The sequence below is a fragment of the Aquarana catesbeiana genome, linkage group LG02, assembly GCF_042186555.1.
Source record: "Aquarana catesbeiana isolate 2022-GZ linkage group LG02, ASM4218655v1, whole genome shotgun sequence".
NCBI lineage: Eukaryota > Metazoa > Chordata > Amphibia > Anura > Ranidae > Aquarana > Aquarana catesbeiana.
In genome coordinates this window covers 643,269,410-643,291,696 of record NC_133325.1, presented here as the reverse complement: position 1 = coordinate 643,291,696, position 22,287 = coordinate 643,269,410, and the positions used below count along the sequence as shown (strand labels likewise).

Below are 22,287 nucleotides of genomic sequence, written 5' to 3'. Positions count from 1 at the left end.
TTGTAATGTACCTAATTGATCTTGCCTGTTCCTGTATCGCCCCCTAGTGTGCTGAGCACGGTAATCATGGCTGCTGATCTATGATACCGTGGTCAGTTTACGTACCTCTGTCATCCCGCTGCTCTCCTCTCTCCAACTCCCCCCTCCCATCCACCCCCTTCTCCCTGTCAGCTCGGGAGTCTGTGTAGTGAGCCGTCTTCTCCTGGGATTAAAGTACAATTCATCAGAACATTTTAGTTTTATGAAATATTAAGTTTTAACTTTCGTCAGTTTAGCACAGGGGTCCTCAAACTTTTTAAACAGGGGGCCAGTTCACTGTCCCTCAGACCGTTAGAGGGCCAGACTATAGTTTAAAAAAACAAAAACTATGAACAAATTCCTATGCACACTGCACATATCTTATTTTGAAGTGAAAAAACAAAACGGGAACAAATACAATATTTAAAATGAACAGCAAGCAAAGTTAAATCATCAAACTTACCAGTATTTCAATGGGAACTATGGGCCTGCTTTTGGCTAATGAGGTCAGTGTCCGGTTCCATATTCGTCACTGCTAGTCGTAACAAGTGATGGAAGTGTGCATCAGTTAGTCTAGATTTGGTTGGAGATTTCAGATATTTCATTCTGGAAAAAGTCTGTTTACAGACATAAGTGCTGCCAAAATGGTTGCCATTTTGAGTGCATGGTTCCTGAGATTAGGATACCCTGTTTCCCTGAAAATAAGACCTAGCGTGATTGTCAGTGATGGCTGCAATATAGGCCCTACCCCCAAATAAGCCCTACCCTGAAAATAAGACCTACAAGGACTTTAAATAGGGCTTATTTGGGGGTAGGGCTTATATTGCAGCCATCACCGACAATCACGCTAGGTCTTATTTTTGGGGAAACAGGGTATGTTTCAGAGGGGAGAGATGCATAGAAATTAGGAAGGCTGCTTGACTTGAATGCGTCTTTCAGAGAGTCACAATTCTGCAGTTCAGCTAGTTCAATTTGCCCATCAATGCAGTCTGATCAGTGCCCATCAATGCTCGCCAACGCAGCCCAATCAGTGTTCGCCAGCGCAGCCCAATCAGTGCCCGCCTCACCATCAGTGCAAGTCCCCCCTCACCATCATTGCAAGCCCCCCCTCTCCATCATTGCAAGCCCCCCTCACCATCATTGCAAGCCCCCCTCACAGCTATACTGTGCCAAACAATGTCTCACCAGTCAGTGTGTGTGCACATCGGGCATCTCCTGCTGCTGTGTCATGGCTCACTGTGAAAAGTTCGGGCGCGCTGTGATAAAAGTCCCACCCTCCTCCAATCTAGACCAGCTCATGTGATAGACAGAACACTGCCTCTATCACACGAGCTGGTCTAGGAGGAGGGCGGGACTTTTATGACAGCGCGCCCAAACTTTTCACAGTGAGCTCCATGACACAGCAGTCTCCTGCTGTGTTACAACTGGCCCGCCCCGAGGCCTGGCCTGTCGGGAATCCGGCCCTGGGTGGGGTGGGCCAGATAAATGTCCTCGGCGGGCCGCATGTGGCCCGCGGGCCGTAGTTTGAGGACCCCTGGTTTAGCATAATGAAAAGAATGTTGTTTGCTGAATTCTATCACTTTGTTAAATATAAGCTCTGATCACAGGGAATCAGAGGACAATTTACACACTATGCTTTCAGTTTTCCCTGGTTTTCCATGTTGGCATCTTTGCCAGCTGTTTACTTCTAGTTAAAACCATACAGGAAGCAGAGTTGGGCAACATGGTTCTGACAGAAATACAGGACCTATTCATTTGGTTACCTCAGATTAAAAGTAAATCGGAACCCTGGCAGTAAATACTACACTTTGTATATTTTTCTTAAAATTCCAAGATTGCAGAGAAAGCAAATGCTAAAGGAGGACACAACCTAAAATGGACCTCACTCACGTAATGCTAGGATGTGTGCAATGGTTTCTTATTATTTAATATGAGCTGTAAAAGAACTTGTGTTCGTTTTCAGGGATCAAATGCAGGTTAGGTGTTTGTGAATGTTGGGTGTTCGTCAAAGCTGTTCCTCAACTGAAACTGCATCTAAATTCACTCTGTGCAAGGGGACAACATTGAACATTCTCAGGCTTTATTCTTTCAAGATCAAAACATGCAGAAAATACTGCATTATGATCACTAGATGGCGCTACCTATCATAGGAAATAAATATGCTCCTCAGCTGCAACTTGTGGCTATAATTTGGTATTTTCCACATTCACACATTCTACCTGCAGAGAATATAGCCAGAGAACATCCAATTTTTGCCCCATTTTTGTAGAACAAGTTTACATGCAGTGTACACTGTAATACCTAGTTAGTATCTATATCATAAAGCACTGCTTGGTTTTGAGCTGTAGTGCTATGCCTCTCAAAATCAAAAAATATTGTGCACAAGATATGTCTAAAGATTCAAATACATTTGTTGAGGGATTTTGAAGTATTTATTATGGCTTGGGGATTTTCTCGACTCATGGTGATTATGTAGCGTGTGAATTGTTACTGGGAGCAATGGATTTAGTAAACTACAATCTGTTCTTAGAAAAGAAGATAAAACGTGCAATCAGTTTATAGCAGTGAGTACAATGGAGTTCAGTGGCTAAGAGACTCAATTGTGTATCTTGTGTTCATAAAATAAATTATCATGTAAGGGTAAATATAACGCTTTTGGTTAAAAGAACAGAGAAATTGGCTTGATGTATTGTTATATGTAGTATTGCCCATGGCTTCGTGCCTGCCTGCCTGCCTTTGTAACACATACAAAAGTACAAAATAGGCCTGACTAAATGTCAGGAATCAGGAGTAAAATTGCAGTATTTATGGAGTTTCTGTTTAATTCAGTGGTGGTTGGAACTTACACCCACCTACCTTGGTCAGTTTAAGTCATCCATTATATTGAGTGAAATATTCATGGCTTAATGGCAGAAATGGATGCTTTTAATGTTGTACATCACTCCCCTAAGACCTTTTGCACATACAGTATAATCAATTTTACTTTCACATCACCTGGTAATAATATCTCATGCCTACAGCATTGATTTCACCTATTCTTTTCTGCTTATAAATGCATCCATTAGAACTATCCTGGGTACACAGCTCTACTGCATGTGTATGTATTTTTTTTATAGATGGTTAGACTTTTTTTATTAAAGATATTTTGCAGAAGAGCCCTTGCACATGTTATGATCAGTCTTAGTCAGCTTAGTGGTTGAATTCCTGATTTGTAGTATGTCTTGGCTATTTTAACAGCAAGAACTCAATGCCATAATTTACATAGATACATAGTTGGTAAGGTTGAATAAATAAACCAGTATATCCAGTTCAACCTGTGTGGGTGCGTTCATGTCAAAAAATTTCCCATATCCCTGTATACTGTGTTCACTAAAATGCACATTCAAGAGTTTTTTTTTTTTTAAACTATCATTACTTTTTGCTGACACCACCAATTGTGGAAGGGATTTCATAGGAAGGAAAAACCCCCTACCCAGCTTAAGGTTAATCTACCTCTCCTCCATGATATTGAGTGGCACCGTGTCTTCTTATACTCCCTGAGACTGAATCGTTTTCTTCCCACGCTGGGATCATCATTGCGGTATTTATATATCGCTATCAAATCTCTTATCAAGCGTCTCTTCTCTGAGAGAATAAGTTTAATGCTTGTAGCCATTCCTCAGAAATGAGGTCCCCCAGTCCCCTTATTAATTTTGTAGCCCTACTCTGAATTCTCTCCAGTTCCAACACATCCTTCCTGAGGATTGGTGACCAGAAGTGGACGGAATACTCCAGATGTGGATACACCAGAGTTTTATAAAGTGGCAAGATTATCATTTTATCTCTTAAGTAAATTCCCTTTTTAATGCATGCTAATATTCTGCTAGCTTTGCTTGCTGCAGCTTGGCATTGCATGCCATTGCCGAGTCTGTCGTCTTTGTTCCTGTCCATTGGGGGTTTTAGTTGAACCTGTCCACCTTTGTGTTTTTCAGCTCTTGCTGTTTCATTCTCCAAAATTTAAAATAAATATCTGAGAGTGGGAACACCTCCTATGTCAGCAAAGTCCTCAAGAGATTGTCAAGTAGTTTAAAGCCCAACTGAAATGTCCTTATTATTCAGAAGCTACCTGTGGGCTCTGCTGAGGATTACGGATATGTGCAGCAAGAGTTGCACTTTTGGCACTTTGTCGCATCAGAATGGTTTCATAGACACTAGCTCTGGCTTTGTGCCTCTGTCCCCTCCCTCTGCCGTGCCATTCACAAACACGGTGATGACATTGCAGCTGGTACAGGAGGGGGCGGAGCACAGTACTGATCTAGTGTCCATCATATACCGTAATTGTGTGAAAAAAATAATGTTTCAGGAATACTGATGTTGGACCTAAAGAGTTGATAACCCCCTTCATGTAAGGACGTTAAAAGTGAATTTGAACAGTAAACCATTCACAAACCATTGGTTCTCTTTCCAGTCTCTAGCACCATGATGCCCAACCCACAGCCTGAAGGCTGCATGTGGCCCTTTGGTATATGATGTGTGGCCCTCAGACCTCAGCAGTTTGTAGTGGTAATATTGATTAGGGTAATAGCATTGATCTCGACTAGCCTCATGTAACATATGCGTTCTTCTTCAGCATATCCCCAGCCAAAATTGTCACACATCCACACTTTCTGACCCTCATTTCCTCTATTAGGTCCACACTTTCTGACAGTCGTTTCAAGCATTACATATATTGAACATTAGTTCAATATATTTTGAACTATAATTAGGCCCCTGACATCACTTTGGTGATGGTAGGGGCCTAATTAAGACCCTCTTTAGCTCAAAGTGTTGATAATTACTGCTTTAACAGCTTCATCAAAGACTTATTAGATTTGTGTCTTTTTATTTTCAGCTCCTTTGTGGACATGTTTCACACTCAAAAATAACAATAATTTGATTTAACCGTATCCTCCCACACTCTGACATACTGCCTACTGCAGATATGAACACCTCTGCTGAGTACTTCACTTGTACATGTTTTTTGGAGCACTTCAAATGCACATACTCTAACCTAGGTTATAGTACTTTTCTGATCTTATTATGTATTAAAATAATATTTATTATGCGTCATTACAGCTTTCAAATCTGCTGCAATCTTCACTTTCCGGGACACTTTTACTGCCAAACACTAGTTCTAAAACTGCATAAATTAAATCTAGGCCTCTAAAATTACTCTGTTTGGCCTTAATGGGTTTTGGCTATTACAGATAAAATCAGAATAAAAGAGTAAAACATTGTTTATTCTGTTCTGATAAAAGTAATATTTAGTCTTTTGAACTGGGGTTCTAAAAAAAAAACATTTATCCAAAAATGTTATATATATATGTAGAAAAAGTTAAATATAAAATTTATAGCAATTACACTGGCAGGAATTTAATGAACTGAGCAGCGCATTTTGAATTATACAAAATGAATATACATATATTCTTGCTTGCCCTATCATATTGGAGTTATTGAGTGTAATCTCCAGAGAACATTAAATGCAATGTAAATATACACCTGCTAAGCGCTGTAGGATCTTTTAGCAGCAAATCCATTAGGAAAGTTAAAAAGCACATTGAACTATTTTACCTGCTGCTGCATTCCTGTTTATTTAGACATTATAGGTGTTTTTGTGTAAATAATTTTCCATCTTGTAACATTTACAGGCAAAAATACATTAAATACATGTAAAATCTTTTGGACGGTTGCTCAATTTACAGTATATTAGTTTTCAGCCGTTCTTAAGTAATCTGTACAAAGACATATGGTCAAAAATATTGACATGCCATCATGGGCCTGACCACATGTTAGATGTGCAACCTTCGCAAGATGAAAGTAGACATAGACACTGCTAATGGGGTTAATGTATATAAATATTATAAAATGCTTGTAATATTCCTTGTTTTTTCAATAGGGAGACTATATCTATTATTTTTTTTTCATAGGCTTCTGAAGACCCAGTCTTATGAGTATAGGTTATTGAACCCATACAGGCCTAAAGTAAATGTAAACCCAATGAACTTCTCCTTCTTGCCCCCTTTGGTCTGTTTAATATACTACAAAATACCTGTTCATGCTGGCAGATTTCTAAATTCTTTTTGGACAATGTTATGGAGTTGAACAAGTGTAAAATGATACCTTTTGATCATCCCATAAAGCCATTGAGCTTCTAACTTTCTGTAGTGAGCCTGCAATGCTGAATGATCATAAAGCTCAAACTTGTTATCAGCATGCCTGAGTTAAACTTTGTGAGCTGTGGAACACCTCCCAACTATGTTATATAGATAATGAGAGGGGGAGTTGTTGTTGAACTATAACACACTTCTGTCCTAGGGTGACGACGTGCCCCTCCATATATACAGTGAAGTGAGTGTTATCATCTTAGGACAGGAAGTGGTGTACTGGTAGAAAAATTAGTGCAACCACAACACCTGAGTATCGGTAAGCTGCAAAGTATCAAACTTTTGTTCTTGGGTTTAAATTTACATTAACCTCTTCAGGACCGCCTGTCTGCATTGTGCTGAGGATGGGTGGCTCCTACAGGCACAGCAACGTACCTGTACATCGCTGGCCTCTTCCTGGTACAGGGAGACTTGCGCACCCCTGCATGCCGACTTCTGCTATCAATAAGCTATTAGGACAGTTATGTAAGGCCAGTCCTAATAGCTTATCTATAGATGGCATTCTACTCGAGCTTCAGTCTAAATTGAAAAATCTTGTTATTTGATGCTACTTTAACCTATGATCCACATGTACAAAATGTCAGAACATCTTTTTCTCCACAAACATTGCTCGGCTGCGTCCTTTGCTATCATATACTGTAGCTGAAAAGCTAAACCATACGTTTGTGTTCTCCTGACTCGACTACTGCAATGCTCTACTAATTGGTGTACCTAAACCACTATTAATCGACTTCAATATGTTCAAAATTCTGCAGCCAGAATCCTGACCAGATCTGGTACAAGTGATCATATTACCCCTATCCTGGAGTCCTTGCACTGGCTTCCCGTCAGGTTTAGACTATAATGTCCCACACACAAGTTCAGAAATTCTGTCAGAAAAATCTTGGATGGTTTTTCCAACGGAATTCCACTCAAGCTTGGCTTGCATACACACGGTCACACAAAAGTTCTCTGAACTTTCGACCATCAAGAACGCGGTGACGTACAACACTACGACGAGCCGATTTAATGAAGTTCAATGCTTCCAAGCATGCGTCAAATTGTTTCTGAGCATGCGTGATTTTTTGCGCGTCCGAATTGCATACAGATGAACGCATTTTCGAATAGGAACTTTTTCCGACCGAAAAATAGAGAACCTGCTCTCAATCTTTTGCTGGCTGGAATTCTACTAACAAAAGTATGATGAAGCATACACACGGTCGGAATTTCTGACCAAAAAGCTCACATCCGACTTTTGCTGGCAGAATTTCCAATCGTGTGTATAGGGCATTAGATCCTCCCACTCCATTATCTCTCTGAACTTTTATCAACTTACCCCCCCCCCCCCCGTAACATCTGCTCGTCAGATTCTGGTCTCCTGTTTGTGTCCCCTACTCACCTACACTCAATGGGAGACAGAACCTTCTCCTGCTATGCTCCAAAACTCTGGAATTCACTTCCAAAGAACATCAGAGAGTCATCTTCCCTAAACTCATTCAAATAAAATCTAAAAATTTTTTTTTTTTTTTTTTGACAAGCTTTCACTTAATTGTCCATTTTTTTCCCCTTATGTTATCCTGTGTATTTCTTGTGTTTTCCTTTCAAAGCACTTTGAGACGCTACCTTTAAAGGCGCTATATAAGATTATGTTTTTGTATTATTCTTATTAGACACAGCGGGATTTTGTCAGCAGGTCCTGGCTAGGAAGAAGGAACAAAGAGATTTTTAGTAAACAGCAGCACATAATGTACACATTACACTTGTTAGGTACATGCTTATCCGCTTGATTACCCTGAGATGTTTAATCCCTTCCCAGCCAGTGTCATTAGTATAGTGACAGTGTATATAGTATTATCACTTATCGCTGTATTAGGCCCGGTTCACACTAGTGCAATGCCAGACATCGCATATGATTCGCACCACATTGCTGTTCAGATCACAAGCGATGTCCGTGCGATGCGATTATAGCCATACAAACTGTATGGCTGAAATTGCATCACATTCGCACCAAAATGGTGCGGGGCCCTTTTTTTGGTCCGAACTGGAATCAGATCGCATGGGTGTTCACACTTATGCTATTCGATTCCTGCACCATTTCACAGTTCGCATTGCGATCTGCTGACCAATCTGGGGGTGACGTTAACTTTACATTGACACCCAAAGTGGTTCTCAGATCTCAGTGTGAACCACTGTGCGATTTAGGAGCGATACGGGAACCTGAACTGGATTCGCAGGGTTCTCGCATCTCACTAGTGTGAACCCGTACTAAGTGTCACTGGAGATATCAGTGTCTGTAAGTCAGTTCTCACCCAGTGTCAGATTGCGACTATAAGTCGGTAATTATTGTCAATACTAGTATAAAAAAATAAATAGGTTAGTATATATTGTATATCAAAGTTTGTAGACCCTATAACTGTCGCACAAACCAATCAATATACACGTACTGGGATTTATTTATTTATTTTTTTAACCAAAGACATGTAGCAGAGTACATTTTTGGCCAAAATTCATTAAGAAATGTTTTGATTGGATATGTTTTATAGCAGAAAGTAAAAAATATTAGTTTGTGTGAAGGAAAATTGTATACATTTTCTTTGGGTACAACGTTGCATGACTGCACAATTACCAGTTAAACTAGCGGAGTGCTAAATAGCAAAAAATGGCTGGGTCATAAGAGTAAGGTAAACCTTCCGGAACTGAAGTGGTTAAAGAAAAAATGTATTTATATTTATTATTATTATTATAATTATCGCGTTGAGGTCAGGACTCTGTGCAGGCCATTTAAGTTCCTCCACCCCAAACTCGCCCATCCATGTCTTTATGGACCTTGTTTGTGCACTGGTGCGCAGTCATGTTGGAACAAGAAGGGGCCATCCCCAAACTGTTCCCACAAAGTTGGGAGCATGAAATCATCCAAAATGTCTTGGTGTGCTGACGCCTTAAGAGTTCCCTTCACTGGAACTAAGAGGCCAAGCCTAACCCCTGAAAAACAACACCAAACCATAATCCCCCCTCCACCAAATGATTTGGACCAGTGCACAAAGCAAGGTCCATAAAGACATGGATGAGCAAGTTTGGGGTGGAGCAACTTAACTGGCCTGCACAGAGTCCTGACCTCAACCTGATAGAACACCTTTGTGATGAATTAGAGCGGAGACTGCAAGCCGGGCCTTCTCTTCCAACATCGGTGCCTGACCTGACAAATGCGTTTCTGGAAGAATGGTCAAACATTCCCATAGATACAATCCTAAACCTTGTGGACAGCCTTCCCAGGAGAGTTGAAGCTATTATACCTACAAAGAGTGGGCCAACTCAATATTGAACCCTACGGACTAAAGCTGGATACACACTATACAACTTTTATTGTTAGATTTCCTTTAAATTTACCTTCAACTATGTAGTGTGATGGCCTGCCTGATTACATCCAAATTGAAAGTGTTTAGGTTTGACCTCATATTATATGGTTTTGGTAAATCTAAAGGAAAACATCTGAAGAAAATTGTAGTGTGTGTATCCAGCTTAAGGCTGGCCATATACTATACAATTTTCATATTCAATTTTCTATAGATTTGCCTTCAACTATGTAGTGCAAGGGCCTGCCTGATTGCATACACATTGAAAGTATTTAAGTTTGATCTCATATTATATGGTTTTGGTAATTCTAAAGGAAAATTGAATAAGAAAATCGTATAATGTATGGGCAGCCTAAGACTGGGATGCCATTAAAGTTCATGTGTTTGTAAAGGCAGGCGTCCCAATACTTTTGTCAAAATAGTGTATGTGTGAAGGACAAAGGGAAGAGTTTAGGTGTTATTAAATGTGCTTAGTGCGTGAAAGTTTTTGATACAATGAAATAAAAAGAGATACAATTATGTATTATTTGGATCATGTTGCACTTAGTAATTCTGTTCAGGAGTATTTCCAGTGGGGGGCTTAATTTTTTAATTGTTTATAAGTTAAACTATTTCTCTTGATTGCTACATCAGGCTCATTATGCTTGAAAATGAATAACATTGTACTAAAAAGAGAATTTTCCCAGACACCCAACTCCACTGGCTATTGACTGTCCTATTTCTAATTATTAGGGTAAGGCTGGGTTCACACTATTGCGAATTGGATGTGGGTTTTGCCGCATCCTATTCGCATGTCAGGAGATTGTGACTGGCTCTCTATGAAGCCGGTTCGAACATCTCCGGAGCGAATTGCACAGGAGGACCTGTTTGTCTTCTGGTCCGTTTCAGGTCCGAATTCAGCCATAAATTCGGTCTGAAATCAGACGTGGAACGGTGAATGAGGATGCGCCGGACCCCTGTGGTGAGCCGCTCTGTGCTGCGGTGTGAACCCAGCCTTAAAGTAAAAAAAGCATCTGCTGTGTGCCAAAAGCAAAAACTATTTTGACTGTTTGTATACATGTAGTGCACAACTTAAGTTTATGTATAGTCTACAGCTATCTTGCATTTAAACAGTTTGATAACCTGTTTTTTAAGCAAGACTTATTTTAAAGTGTATAATTTTGTATTCTGTTCCACAGAGACCTAAGAAGCCACCCCCTCCATCAGCTCCTGTAAACAAGACAGGAACAGGTAGGTATACATCTATGTAATATTGAAATTTTGATGATGATCTTCTCTGTTACAAGTAACTAGACTGAATTGTAGGACCTATCACCTTGACTTGACTACAGTTAAACCTAGGAATGGGTTTTACTTCCTCTTTTTTTTCCCTTGCTTTCCCCTGCAAAGTAAAAGCATAATGGGCTAGTATGCATTGCATACTAGCCCTTTATGTGCCACTTACCTGCAATCATAGGCCATGCTGTCCCCGCTGGTGGCCGCATCCATTTTCGCCTCTCTTTCTTCTGGAGCCACGGACTCCGGCTCTGCAACTGGCTCGGAGTCGCATGATGTCACGCCCGCACCTTCGCGCGGGAGCCGTCAGTCACGGCACTTGCTAGTGATGATACAGCGTTTCTTCACAGCGCATGCGCCGATGACATTGGCGCAAGCGTATATGGTAAATATCTCCTAAACTATTGATTGGTTTGCGCAAAAGTTATAGCATCTACAAAATAAGGAATAGTTTTATGGCATTTTTATTATTCATTTTTTTTGTTTTACTTGTAATGGCGGCAATCTGCTATTTTGTTTTTGTTTTTTATCGGGACTGCGACATTATGGCGGACACATCGGACACTTTTGACACATTTTTGGAACCATTGGCATTTATACAGCAATCAGTGCTATAAAAATGCATTGATTACTGTAAAAATGTCACTGGCAGGGAAGGGGTTGACACTAGGGGGTGATCGAGGTGTTAACTGTGTTCCCTGTTTGTGTTTCTAACTGTAGAGGGAGGGGACTGACCTAGAGGAAGTGATGGATCGTGGTTCCTAGCTAATAGGAAGTCACGAGCTGTCACTCTTCTCAGAACAGAACAGGGTTTTGTGTGTTTAAACACACTCGTCCCTGTTCTGCCACTCATGCCCGCTATTGCTCGTAGCCGACGGTCATCGCGACTATCGGCCATGAGCATCAGCACCCCCGCTGTGCAGCGGGCACGCGCCTGCTATCCCGATCCCGCAAACCGACATATAGCTACGACGGCTCGCGGGATCGTGCCGACATGCCGCAGTAAAATGACAGCGGCTGGTCAGCAAGCGGTTAAAGGAGAATTGAACAAAAAAAAAATTTTAAAAAATGAATGGCTAAACCCACAAGTGCTTTTTTGAATTTACAAATGCAGCAATTTAGAAATTGAATGAAAGGTTTAGCACTTGGAAACACTTTTTAAAAGATAAAAAGTGCATTTTATATACAACTATATAGATCAGACCAAAATGAAAATAAAGAGGAGAGAGGGACAAGAGGTAGTTTGTTCCAAATGATGGACAGTCCCTCTAAATCAGGGACAGTTGAGATCTATGCTCACAGGGGTTATTTAAAACTATTACTGGAGAGTGCAAAATCTGGTGCAGCTCTACATAGAAACCAATCCGCTTCCATGTTTGATTGCCAAAGCTTAATTGAACAAGCCGAAGTTAGAAGCTGCAATGCACAGCTACACCAGTTTCTGAGTGCTCCAGTTCTAGTAAACCTCCCCCACAGTGTTATAGTTTAACCACTTGCCGACCTGGCCATAGCCGAAAGACGGCTATAGCACGGTCGGCTTATTCTGGGTGGGCGTCCATGGACGTCCTCCCAGAATCTTGCTCTTGCACGCCCCCTGGGGCGGGCTCCCGCAAACATCCATGACCGCCAGGTCCAGAAGACCCGGCGCATCACGGATCGCGGTAAATGGCCGCTTGTAGCAGCCGTTTACTACATGATCGCTACGTCAAATGACGGATCGATCACTTGTAAACAAACCGGCGTCATGTCATGACACCGGTTCCTCCCTCCCCTCTCTGTACCTGTCTGTACAGTGCGAGGGGAGAGAGGGAAAGACCGTTTTTAGCAGCGCTGTGGGCTGGATCTGTAGTGCCCACAGCGCTGCTCTGTGCCCATACTGTGCAATACTCTGCAATAATGTGCAATACTCTGCAGTACTCTGCAATACTCGCCAATACCCTGCAATACTCTGCCAATACTCTGCAATAAATTTTAACAGAAACAAAGATTTTTTTTTTTTACCGAATTTTCAGTCTTTTTTGATTTATAGAACAAAAAATAAAAAACCCAGCAGTGATTAAATACCACCAAAAGAAAGCTCTATTTGTGTGAAAAAAAGGACACAAATTTCATGTGGGTAAAGTGTTGCATGACTGAGTAATTGTCATTCAAAGTGTGAGAGCACCGAAAGCTGACAATTGGTTTGGTTAGGAAGGGGGTTTAAGTGCCCAGTTATGAAGTGGTTAAACCAGTGCCTGCCAAGTTGGCCATACATGGATCATAAATTTGACCAGTTCAGCAGGAGCCCACTGAGTTTCAATCAGTGTGTAGCCCTCTCTGTTCAACCAAAGCCGTTTAATAGATCACAAACAATCAGCGCATGCAGCCAATGGGCTGCAGTGCCGATCAGTATATTCTGATGGCAGGGGAGTCGATTGTCAGATTACAATGAGACAGAAGTGAGGATTCCCCCATTCTCCTCGAATGAGTGGATGGGGAAATTGGTTCTGTTTTTTTTTCATTCAGTTGGTTGCGTGAATGAAAAAAATGAAAGCCATGTATAGCCAGCTTCCCTGTCCCTTTTACTGGACAGCTTTGTCTGTATGTAAATGTAGAGGAGCATATAAATAAAAACGTGTGAAATAAAAATGAATTCATATGCTGAACATTGTCATTACATGTATTAATCATATTGAACCTTGTCTTCAAAACAAAAAAAGTGTCTTCTCAATGCAATATTATTATCTGAAAATAAAGCAGTAACATACAATATATACTACATATAGCACATGCATAATAATGCTACATTTTTACATTTATTACGTTATTCCGTTCCCACATGAGATGTCCCTCTTTTCTTGTGGTCATGCAGTGAACCAAGTAAGGTTAAAGAGACTTCATGGCCCATTCAGGGCATAGTGGCGATCTCTTGAAAGTTCAACTACCAACTAATCCTATGGAATGCCCTACCCCAATCTGTCCGCTTATCTCCTACTTTATTAGCTTTCAGAAGATCCCTGAAAACCCTTCTCTTCAGAGAAGCCTATCCTACCCACACCTAACAACTGTATTTTCATTTTTCCATCAGCTCATCCCCCAGTTATTACCTTTTGTCTCCACTTGACCCTAGATTGTAAGCTCTAACGAGCAGGGCCCTCTGATCCCTCCTGTATTGATTTGTATTGTAAGTGTACTGTCTGCCCCCATGTTGTAAAGCGCTGTGCAAACTGTTGGCGCTATGTAAATCCTGTATAATAATAATAATAATAATAATTTACACTGACCTTCCCAGCTCTCCTCCGCCACGATTTACGAGTTGGAGGTTCAAATCTCATGTAAACTCTGTGCTGCAGCCTACATCCTCATATTTCTTATTCAATAATGTTCAGGCCTGCTGATTGGCTGCTCTGGCCCAAGCATTGCATCCTCCGTGGAGGCCTGCTCCATGCTATCTGATATTTCTAGAGGGCATCAACAAAGCAGCAGAGGAGCACAGTGAAGGTAAAATAAGTGGGTCGAGGAGTGAGCTTTCAAGATACACTATCACTTCCCCTAAATGTAACAGATTCTCCATAATCAGAATAATTTCTACATTATAACATAAGGCTTGTGCTGTGGTAGGTGAATGCCGGTTCATCAGCATATAGAACCAATGGGCTCCAAAATCTACACTAATGCATTCTTGTTTAGAAGGCTGTATCTAATTTTTTTGAGATTTAGTATTAATATCCCCTTAAACAATTAATTAAAGAAAAATGAGTTAAAAACATCTAGAGAAGCTGGCTTACCTCAAGTCATGAGTGATATAATGAGATAATTATAATGCACTTCTATTTTTACTTTGCCTTAATGTCATAATAGTGTTACATGCAGGAAAAGGACAGATCATTGCACGCCTAGCAACCTAGGATTAAATCACATTCCTGAACATACGGAGGCAGACTTCTTCTACAGAGTGTTGCTTTACATATGTCACAGCAGCCTCCTTCTGCTGAGCTGGGGTCAAATCTATATGTGTTGACTTTGCATATATGAATTTAAAGTAGGCTGAATATCCAGCTAGACAAGATAATCTCACTTCAGCCAAGGTGTCCTGACTAAGCCCCTTCTATTATATTGTCTTGCTTGTTTCCCTGGGGTCTGTGTGTTTTGCTTCTGTAATCCCTCAGTTATGATTCATTTCTCTTTCTTGCACAAGAAAACACGTTTATATGGATGGTGACTTTGTATTGTCTTTGATTGCAGTAGGCACATCGGATAGAAAACAAGAAATCAGAAAGATCCCTCCAGAAAGGCCTGAAACTCTGCCACATAGGCCTGAGGAAAAAGGTGAGTGCTTCAAAGAGTTCTGTTTAATGTATTTTAAAATGGCTTAATATTGAAGATTGAATCTGAGCAATATGTGATCTGTGTAAGGGGATATTGTATACCCATCACCAGATTACCCAGTGTAAAATCATGTTGTTCCATTGCACCCTCACCTTTACCCTCCGCAAAATAGAACCATATACATTCTCAAGCTTGCTATAAACAGCAGGGATTTCCCCAATAATTACAGATGGGAAAACATGCTATTAGCTGTAGCACTAACACTTGCTGCTATTTCTTTGTGATATACTTGCAGTTTAATACCACCATAGGAAGAACTGACCATGGGAAGAAGTTGGAAAATATCCATTAATAAAAGTGAGAGCTTCTGACATTTGAAGCACAGATTATAACCTTCAAGGAATCACAGTCTTCATGACCTGTTTAACAGAATATTGAGTAAAGATATAGTCTTGATTGTCATATCATCTAGTCAGATGTCAGTATTTAAAAACTCTATAAAGAACAGAATTCAAATGCAGTTTCGTAAAAGCTATGTCTTTCTTGGGGAAAAAAAAATACTTATGAGCTACCTAGCAGTGGATGTGTATGTAGAAGAATTGAAGACGTTGATAGCTGTATGTGTCTATTCTTTCACATCAAGTCAGAGCTAGTAATCATGAGAGTGGGTCAGACACAGTGGAGCTCCTACTGATCTTAAAGCAGCCAATAATTCTGTCTGTCTGTTGGAGATATGCTGATTTGCATTTGTGTAGCTCCTATCCTTAGAAACTGAAACAGAATTTTATTTCGATTAGAGACCCAGGCAATTCCGCCAAAAGCATAGAAATGTTCCTGTTTAGTCTGGGGTGCAGTCAGACTAATGACTGTTTATGTCTGGTTTCCATAAGTTGCAGCACTATTATTCTCACATTATCATATAAAGCCCTACTGTGATAGAGTTTATATATACTGTAGGTTACTTTTTGCAATGCTTTGAAACCGTTTGCAGACTGGAAGAAGGTAGCTCCTTACACCCCACTTGAACAGAATTGAGTTCAAATAGTGTAAGGCCCATGTTGACAGACTTTTGATAATTTCAGAACTGTTCATAAAAGTCTATGGTAACGCAGATGCAGCTTAAAGCAGGTCAGCTGCAGGTCAACTGCACATGCAATGACTTTGGAAAGAGCACAGAAGTGGCTCCAACTGATGTCGAAAGCATGATGCATTTGCCCCTCTGTCAACACGGACTCTAAAAGAATTGGAAAACACACATGCAGGACCACTTTAGTAAGCCTAGGGCACAGAATACACTATTGGGTGGCCCATTGTTTTTTTCAGAATAATGTAAAATATATATATATATATATATATATATATATATATATACACACACACAGTTGTGCTCAAAAGTTTGCATACCCTGGCAGAAATGATTATTTTTAAAATTTTGACATTGATATTGAAAATATGACTGGCCATGCCAAAAACTTGTCTTTTATTTAGGGATAGTGATCATATGAAGCCATTTATTATTTTTTGGCTCCTTTTTACATCAAAATGATAACAGAACTTCCCCAAATGGCCCTGATCAAAAGTTTACTTAACCTGGAATGTTTGGCCTTGGTACAGACACACAAGGTGACACACACAGGTTAAAATGGCAATTAAAGGTTAGCGTCCCACATCTGTCATTTTTTAAATTGCAGATAGTGTTTAGAGTAGTGCTCTCACGTGGATGCACTGAGCAGGCTATATTGACATAAAGAATAAATGGCTGCACATCATTAGATTCCAAATGCTGCTAATGATTAAGCACAATTGAACTGTGTAAAACACGTCTACAAGACTATGTGTTGATGTCATTTTGGTGACCAATAAACGGCATTTGGAATCTACAGATGTGCAGCCATTTCTTCTTTATGTCAGTATACCCACGGAGGCAGAAAAATTGGGGCATCTCTTGATACCAAGCCAAGGTCAGGTAGCCCAAGAGAGATTGCAGTCACAACTGCCAGAAGAATTTTTTGGGATACAAAGAAAAACCCATAGGTAACCTCAGGAGAATTATAGGCTGCTCTAGAAAAGGATGGTTTGGTTGTTTCAAGGAACACAATATGATGATACTTGAACAAAAATTAGCTGAATGGTCCAGTTGCCAGAAAGAAGCCTTTACTGCACCAATGCCACAAAATAGAGCTTTATGGTCACAACCATAAGCACTATGTTTGGAGAGGGGTCAACAAGGCCTATAGCGACAAGAATACCACTGATGTTTTGGGGTCTGAGCGCTAAAGGCACAGGGAATCTTGTAAAAATTGATGGCAAGATGAATGGAGCATGTTATCAATTTGCATTCTTCTACATGAAAGCTGCGCATTGGACGCTCTTGGACTTTCCAGCACGACAATGACCCTAAGCACAAGGCCAAGTTGACCCTGCAGTGGATACAGCAGAAAATCTTGAGGGTTCTGTAGTGGCCTTCACAGTCTCCTGACCTTAATATTATTGAGCCCTTCTGGGGAGTTCTCAAACATGTGGATCATATGATGCAAGACAACCAAAGACTTTGCATGACCTGGAGGCATTTTGCCAAGACAAATGGGCAGCTATACTGGCTGCAAGAATTCAGGGCCTCATAGACAACTATTACAAAAGACTGCATGCTGTCATTGATACTAAAGTTGGCAATACACACTATTAAAAACTAAGGGTATGCAGACTTTTGAACAGGGGCCATTTAATTTGTTTACTGGTTGCCATATTTTTTTTTGTGATTGTGCCATACTGTTTTTGACCTACAGTTACAGAATATGAATCCAAAAAGAAATGTGTTTTGCCTGCTCAGTCATGTTTTCTTTAAAAAGGTACATATTGTATATTACCAATTCTACAAGGGTATGCAAACTTTTGAGCACAACTGTATGTATTTATATACAGTACCTCACAAAAGTGAGTACACCCTTTACATTTTTATAAATATTTTACTATGTCTTTTCATGTGACAACACTGAAGAAAAATTACACTTTGCTACAATGTAAAGTAGTGAGTGTACAGCTTGAATAACCGTGTAAATTTGCTGTCCCCTCAACATAACACACAGCCATTAATGTCTAAACTGCTGGCAACAAAAGCGAATACACCCCCTAAATGAAGATGTCCAAATTTGGCCCACTTAGCCATTTTCCCTCCCCGGTGTCATGTGACCCGTTAGTGTTACAAGGTCTCAGGTGTGAATGGGGAGCAGGTGTGTTCAATTTGGTTTTATCGCTCTCACTCTCTCATACTGGTCACTGGAAGTTCAACATGGCACCTCATGGCAAAGAACTCTGAGGATCTGAAAAAAATAATTGTTGCTCTACATAAAAATGGTCTAGTCTATAAGAAGATTGCCAAGACCCTGAAACTGAGCTGCAGCATGGTGGCCAAGACTATACATCGGTTTTCACTCAGAACAGGTATGGCCATGGTCGACCAAAGAAGTTGAATGCACATGCTCAGCTTCATATGCAGAGGTTGTTTTTGGGAAATAGACGTATGAGTGCTGCCAGCATAGCAGCAGAGGTTGAAGTGGAGGGGGGTCAGCCTGTCAGTGCTCAGACCATACGCCGCACACTGCATCCAATTGGTCTGCCAAGTCCCAGAAGAAAGCCTCTTCTAAAGATGATGCACAAGAAAGCCTGCAAACAGTTTGCTGAAGACAAGCAGACTAAGGACATGGATTACTGGAACCATGTCCTGTGGATGAGACCAAGATAAACTTATTTGGATCAGATGGTGTCAAGAGTGTGTGGCGGCAACCAGGTGAGGAGTACAAAGACAAGTGTGTCTTGCCAAGCATGGTGATGGGAGTGTCATGGTCTGGGGCTGCATGAGTGCTGTCGGCACTGGGGAGCTACAGTTCATTGAGGGAACCATGAATGCCAATATGTACTGTGACATATTGAAGCAGAGCATGATCCCCTCCCTTCGGAGACTTGGCCACAAGGCAGTATTCCAACATAACGACCCCAAACACACCTCCGAGATGACCACTGCTTTGCTAAAGAAGCTGAGGGTAAAGGTGATGGACTGGCCAAGCATGTCTCCAGACCTAAACCCTATTGAGCATCTGTGGGGCATCCTCAAACAGAGGGTGGAGGAACGCAAGATCTCTAACATCCACCAGCTTCGTGATGTCGTCGTGGAGGAGTGGCAACCTGTGAAGCTCTGGTGAACTTCATGCCCAAGAGGGTTAAGGCAGTGCTGGAAAATAATGGTGGCCACACAAAATATTGACACTTTGGGCCCAATTTGGACATTTTCACTTAGGGGTGTACTCGCTTTTGTTGCCAGGTGTTTAGACATTAATGGCTGTGTGTTGAGTTGAAGGGACAGCAAATTTACACTGTTATCCAAGCTGTACACTCACTACTTTACATTGTAGCAAAGTGTAATTTCTTCAGTTTTTTTCACATGAAAAGATTTAATAAAATATTTACAAAAATGTGAGGGGTATACTCACTTTTTTGAGATACTGTGTGTGTGTGTGTGTGTGTGTGTGTGTGTGTGTGTGTGTGTGTGTGTATATATAGATATATATACAGTGCCTTGCAAAAGTATTCACCCCCCTTGGCATTTTTCGTGTTTTGTTACCTCGCAACCTGGAATTTACATGGATTGTTTGAGGATTTGCATCATTTAAGACAGAACACGCCCACAACTTTGAAGATTTTTTTTTTATTTATTTATTGTGAAGCAAACAACAAATAGGACAAAATATCAGAAAAAGTCAATGTGCATACCCCCCTAAAATCAATACTTTGTAGAGCCACCTTTTTCAGCTATCACAGCTCCAAGTCACTTTGGATAAGTCTCTATGAGCTTGCCACATCTTACCATTTGGATTTTTGCCCATTCCTCCCTGCAAAAGTGCTCCAGCTCCTTCAAGTTGGATGCTTTGCGCTTGTGAGCAGCAATCTTTAAGTCTGACCACAGATTTTCTATTGGATTGAGGTCTGGGCTTTGACTAGGCCATTCCAACACATTTACATGTTTCCCCTTAAACCAGTCAAGTGCTGCTTTAGCACTGTGTTTGGGGTCATTGTCCTGATGGAAGGTGAACCTCCGTCCTAGCCTCAAATCACACACAGAGTGGTACAGGTTTTGCTCAAGAATATCCCTGTATTTAGCACTATCCATCTTTCCCTCAACCCGACCATTTTCCCAGTCCCGACTGCTGAAAAACATCCCCACAGAATGATGCTGTCACCACCATGTTCTACTGTGGGGATGGTATTCTGGGTAATGTGATATGTTGGGTTTGCGCCAGACATAGCGTTTTCTTTGATGACCAAAAAGTTAAATTTTAGTCTCATCAGACCAGAGCACCTTCCTCTATATATTTTTGCTGAAAGTAATGGCTTTCTTCTAGCCACTCTGCCAATAAAGCCCAACTCTATAGAGCGTACAGCTTATTGTCGTCCTATGTACAGATACTCCAGTCTCTGCTGTGGAACTCTGCAGCTCCTCCAAGGTTACCTTAGGTCTCTGTGCTGCCTCTCTGATTAATGCCCTCCTTGCCTGATCCATGAGTTTTGGTGTGCGGCCGTCTCTTGGCAGGTTTGCTGTTGTGCCTTGTTTTTTTTTTAATAGGTAATAATGTATAATATTAATATAATAGTATATATATATATATATATATATATATATGTATATATGTATGTATGTATGTATGTATGTGTGGGTGTGTGTGTATATATATATATATATATATATATATATATATATATATATATAAATTAAAATACGCAATAAATATACAGTATATGTATGTATTATGTTTTAATTTGTGTATGAAGGTGCCTATTACAGAGCCTAAAGCCCCATACACACTATTAGATTTTCTGCAGATTCTTGTCTTCAGATTTACCAAAATCATTAAGAGTATCAATTTGTATACAATCAAGCAGGCCCTTGCACTACATGGTTTTGGTAAATCTGAATACAAAAATCTGCAGAAAATCGAATAGTGTGTATGGGGCTTTAGTTCTGTAAAATCTTCGGAATTCAGGGAAACATCAGTGACACAGGAAATGTGGTTAAAAGTGGGAGGGAGAACACTTCAGTTCACACCAATCTTGTGGTATGAACTGTTCTGTCCATATTTTGCTGTTATTATCACTTTTCTTCAGTTTTATACTATGCTTTTGGACAGAAATCACTTTCAAGGTTAAATAAAAAGATATGATTTTCTTTTGCAGAGCGGCCAGAGAGAGATCACAAAGTAGATGCCTCTCTGAAGCACTCAGTGCCTGCTATACCTCCAAAGAAGCCTCGTCCTCCAAAAACCACCTCTTCAAGTAAATCAGGCACACTGCCACCAAGAAGACCTGAGAGACCAGCAGGACCTGTAACACACACAAGGTAAAGATATAATACAAGGCCCCCTATTTTATCTGTTGGATATATCTGTGGCTCAGAACCATAAAGAAAACCTGTCATAACCATAGACCAATGCAAAAATATCTGACAGGGGTTCATACAGATATATCTGTGGCTCAGAACCATAAAGAAAACCTGTCATAACCATAGACCAATGCAAAAATATCTGACAGGCGTCTTGCTCTATGCAAAATGAAAGAAAAATAAGTTTTGCCTATAGTTCTACTTTAATAATCAGCCATTGCATTTCATAATTCAATGAAGGAGCAAATCACAGATGCCAACAAAGCACTGCTGGAAGCAGTAGATGGGGGAAGCTGCCCTAATTGCTGACTTTTTGAAGAGTCTGTCTTTGCATGTGGAATTGCAGAGTATACAGGGTAATAGGGAGCAGAGATTAAAAATTCTTGAGGTGTATGGGAGAAACTGGTGACATCAGATTTCCCATACCTCCCAACTTTTTGAGATGGGAACGAGGGACACCTATTAGCAAAAGTAGGTAGGCATAGGACACACCCCCTGCCACGCCCCCTTAAAGGAGAATTGTACAAGAAAAAGATTGGTGAAACCCAAAAGTGCTTTTTTTTTTACCACTACTATTCTTTTATATTGGCTTTTAAAATGTACAAATGTAGCAATTTAGAAATTGGATGAAATGTTTACACTGGGAAACACTTTTTGAAGGATAAAAAGTGCATTTTATATACAACTATATAGATCAGACCAAAATGAGGGACAAATGAGGAGGAAGGAGGGACAGAGGGAC

At 40.5% G+C, this 22,287-nt stretch overlaps 1 protein-coding gene across 5 annotated transcripts in view; it reads left to right on the top strand.

Moving 5' to 3' along the window:
• The window catches only part of SH3KBP1 (SH3 domain containing kinase binding protein 1), a 529,030-nt gene that overhangs the window by 433,563 nt on the left and 73,180 nt on the right, over positions 1 to 22,287 (top strand). For all 5 annotated transcript variants that reach the window (XM_073616470.1, XM_073616471.1, XM_073616469.1 and 2 more), the window contains 3 exons: positions 10,711 to 10,762; positions 15,032 to 15,115; positions 21,341 to 21,503. In XM_073616470.1, the coding sequence (XP_073472571.1) occupies positions 10,711 to 10,762; positions 15,032 to 15,115; positions 21,341 to 21,503 (299 nt within the window). The remainder of the gene's footprint in view (positions 1 to 10,710; positions 10,763 to 15,031; positions 15,116 to 21,340; positions 21,504 to 22,287) is intronic.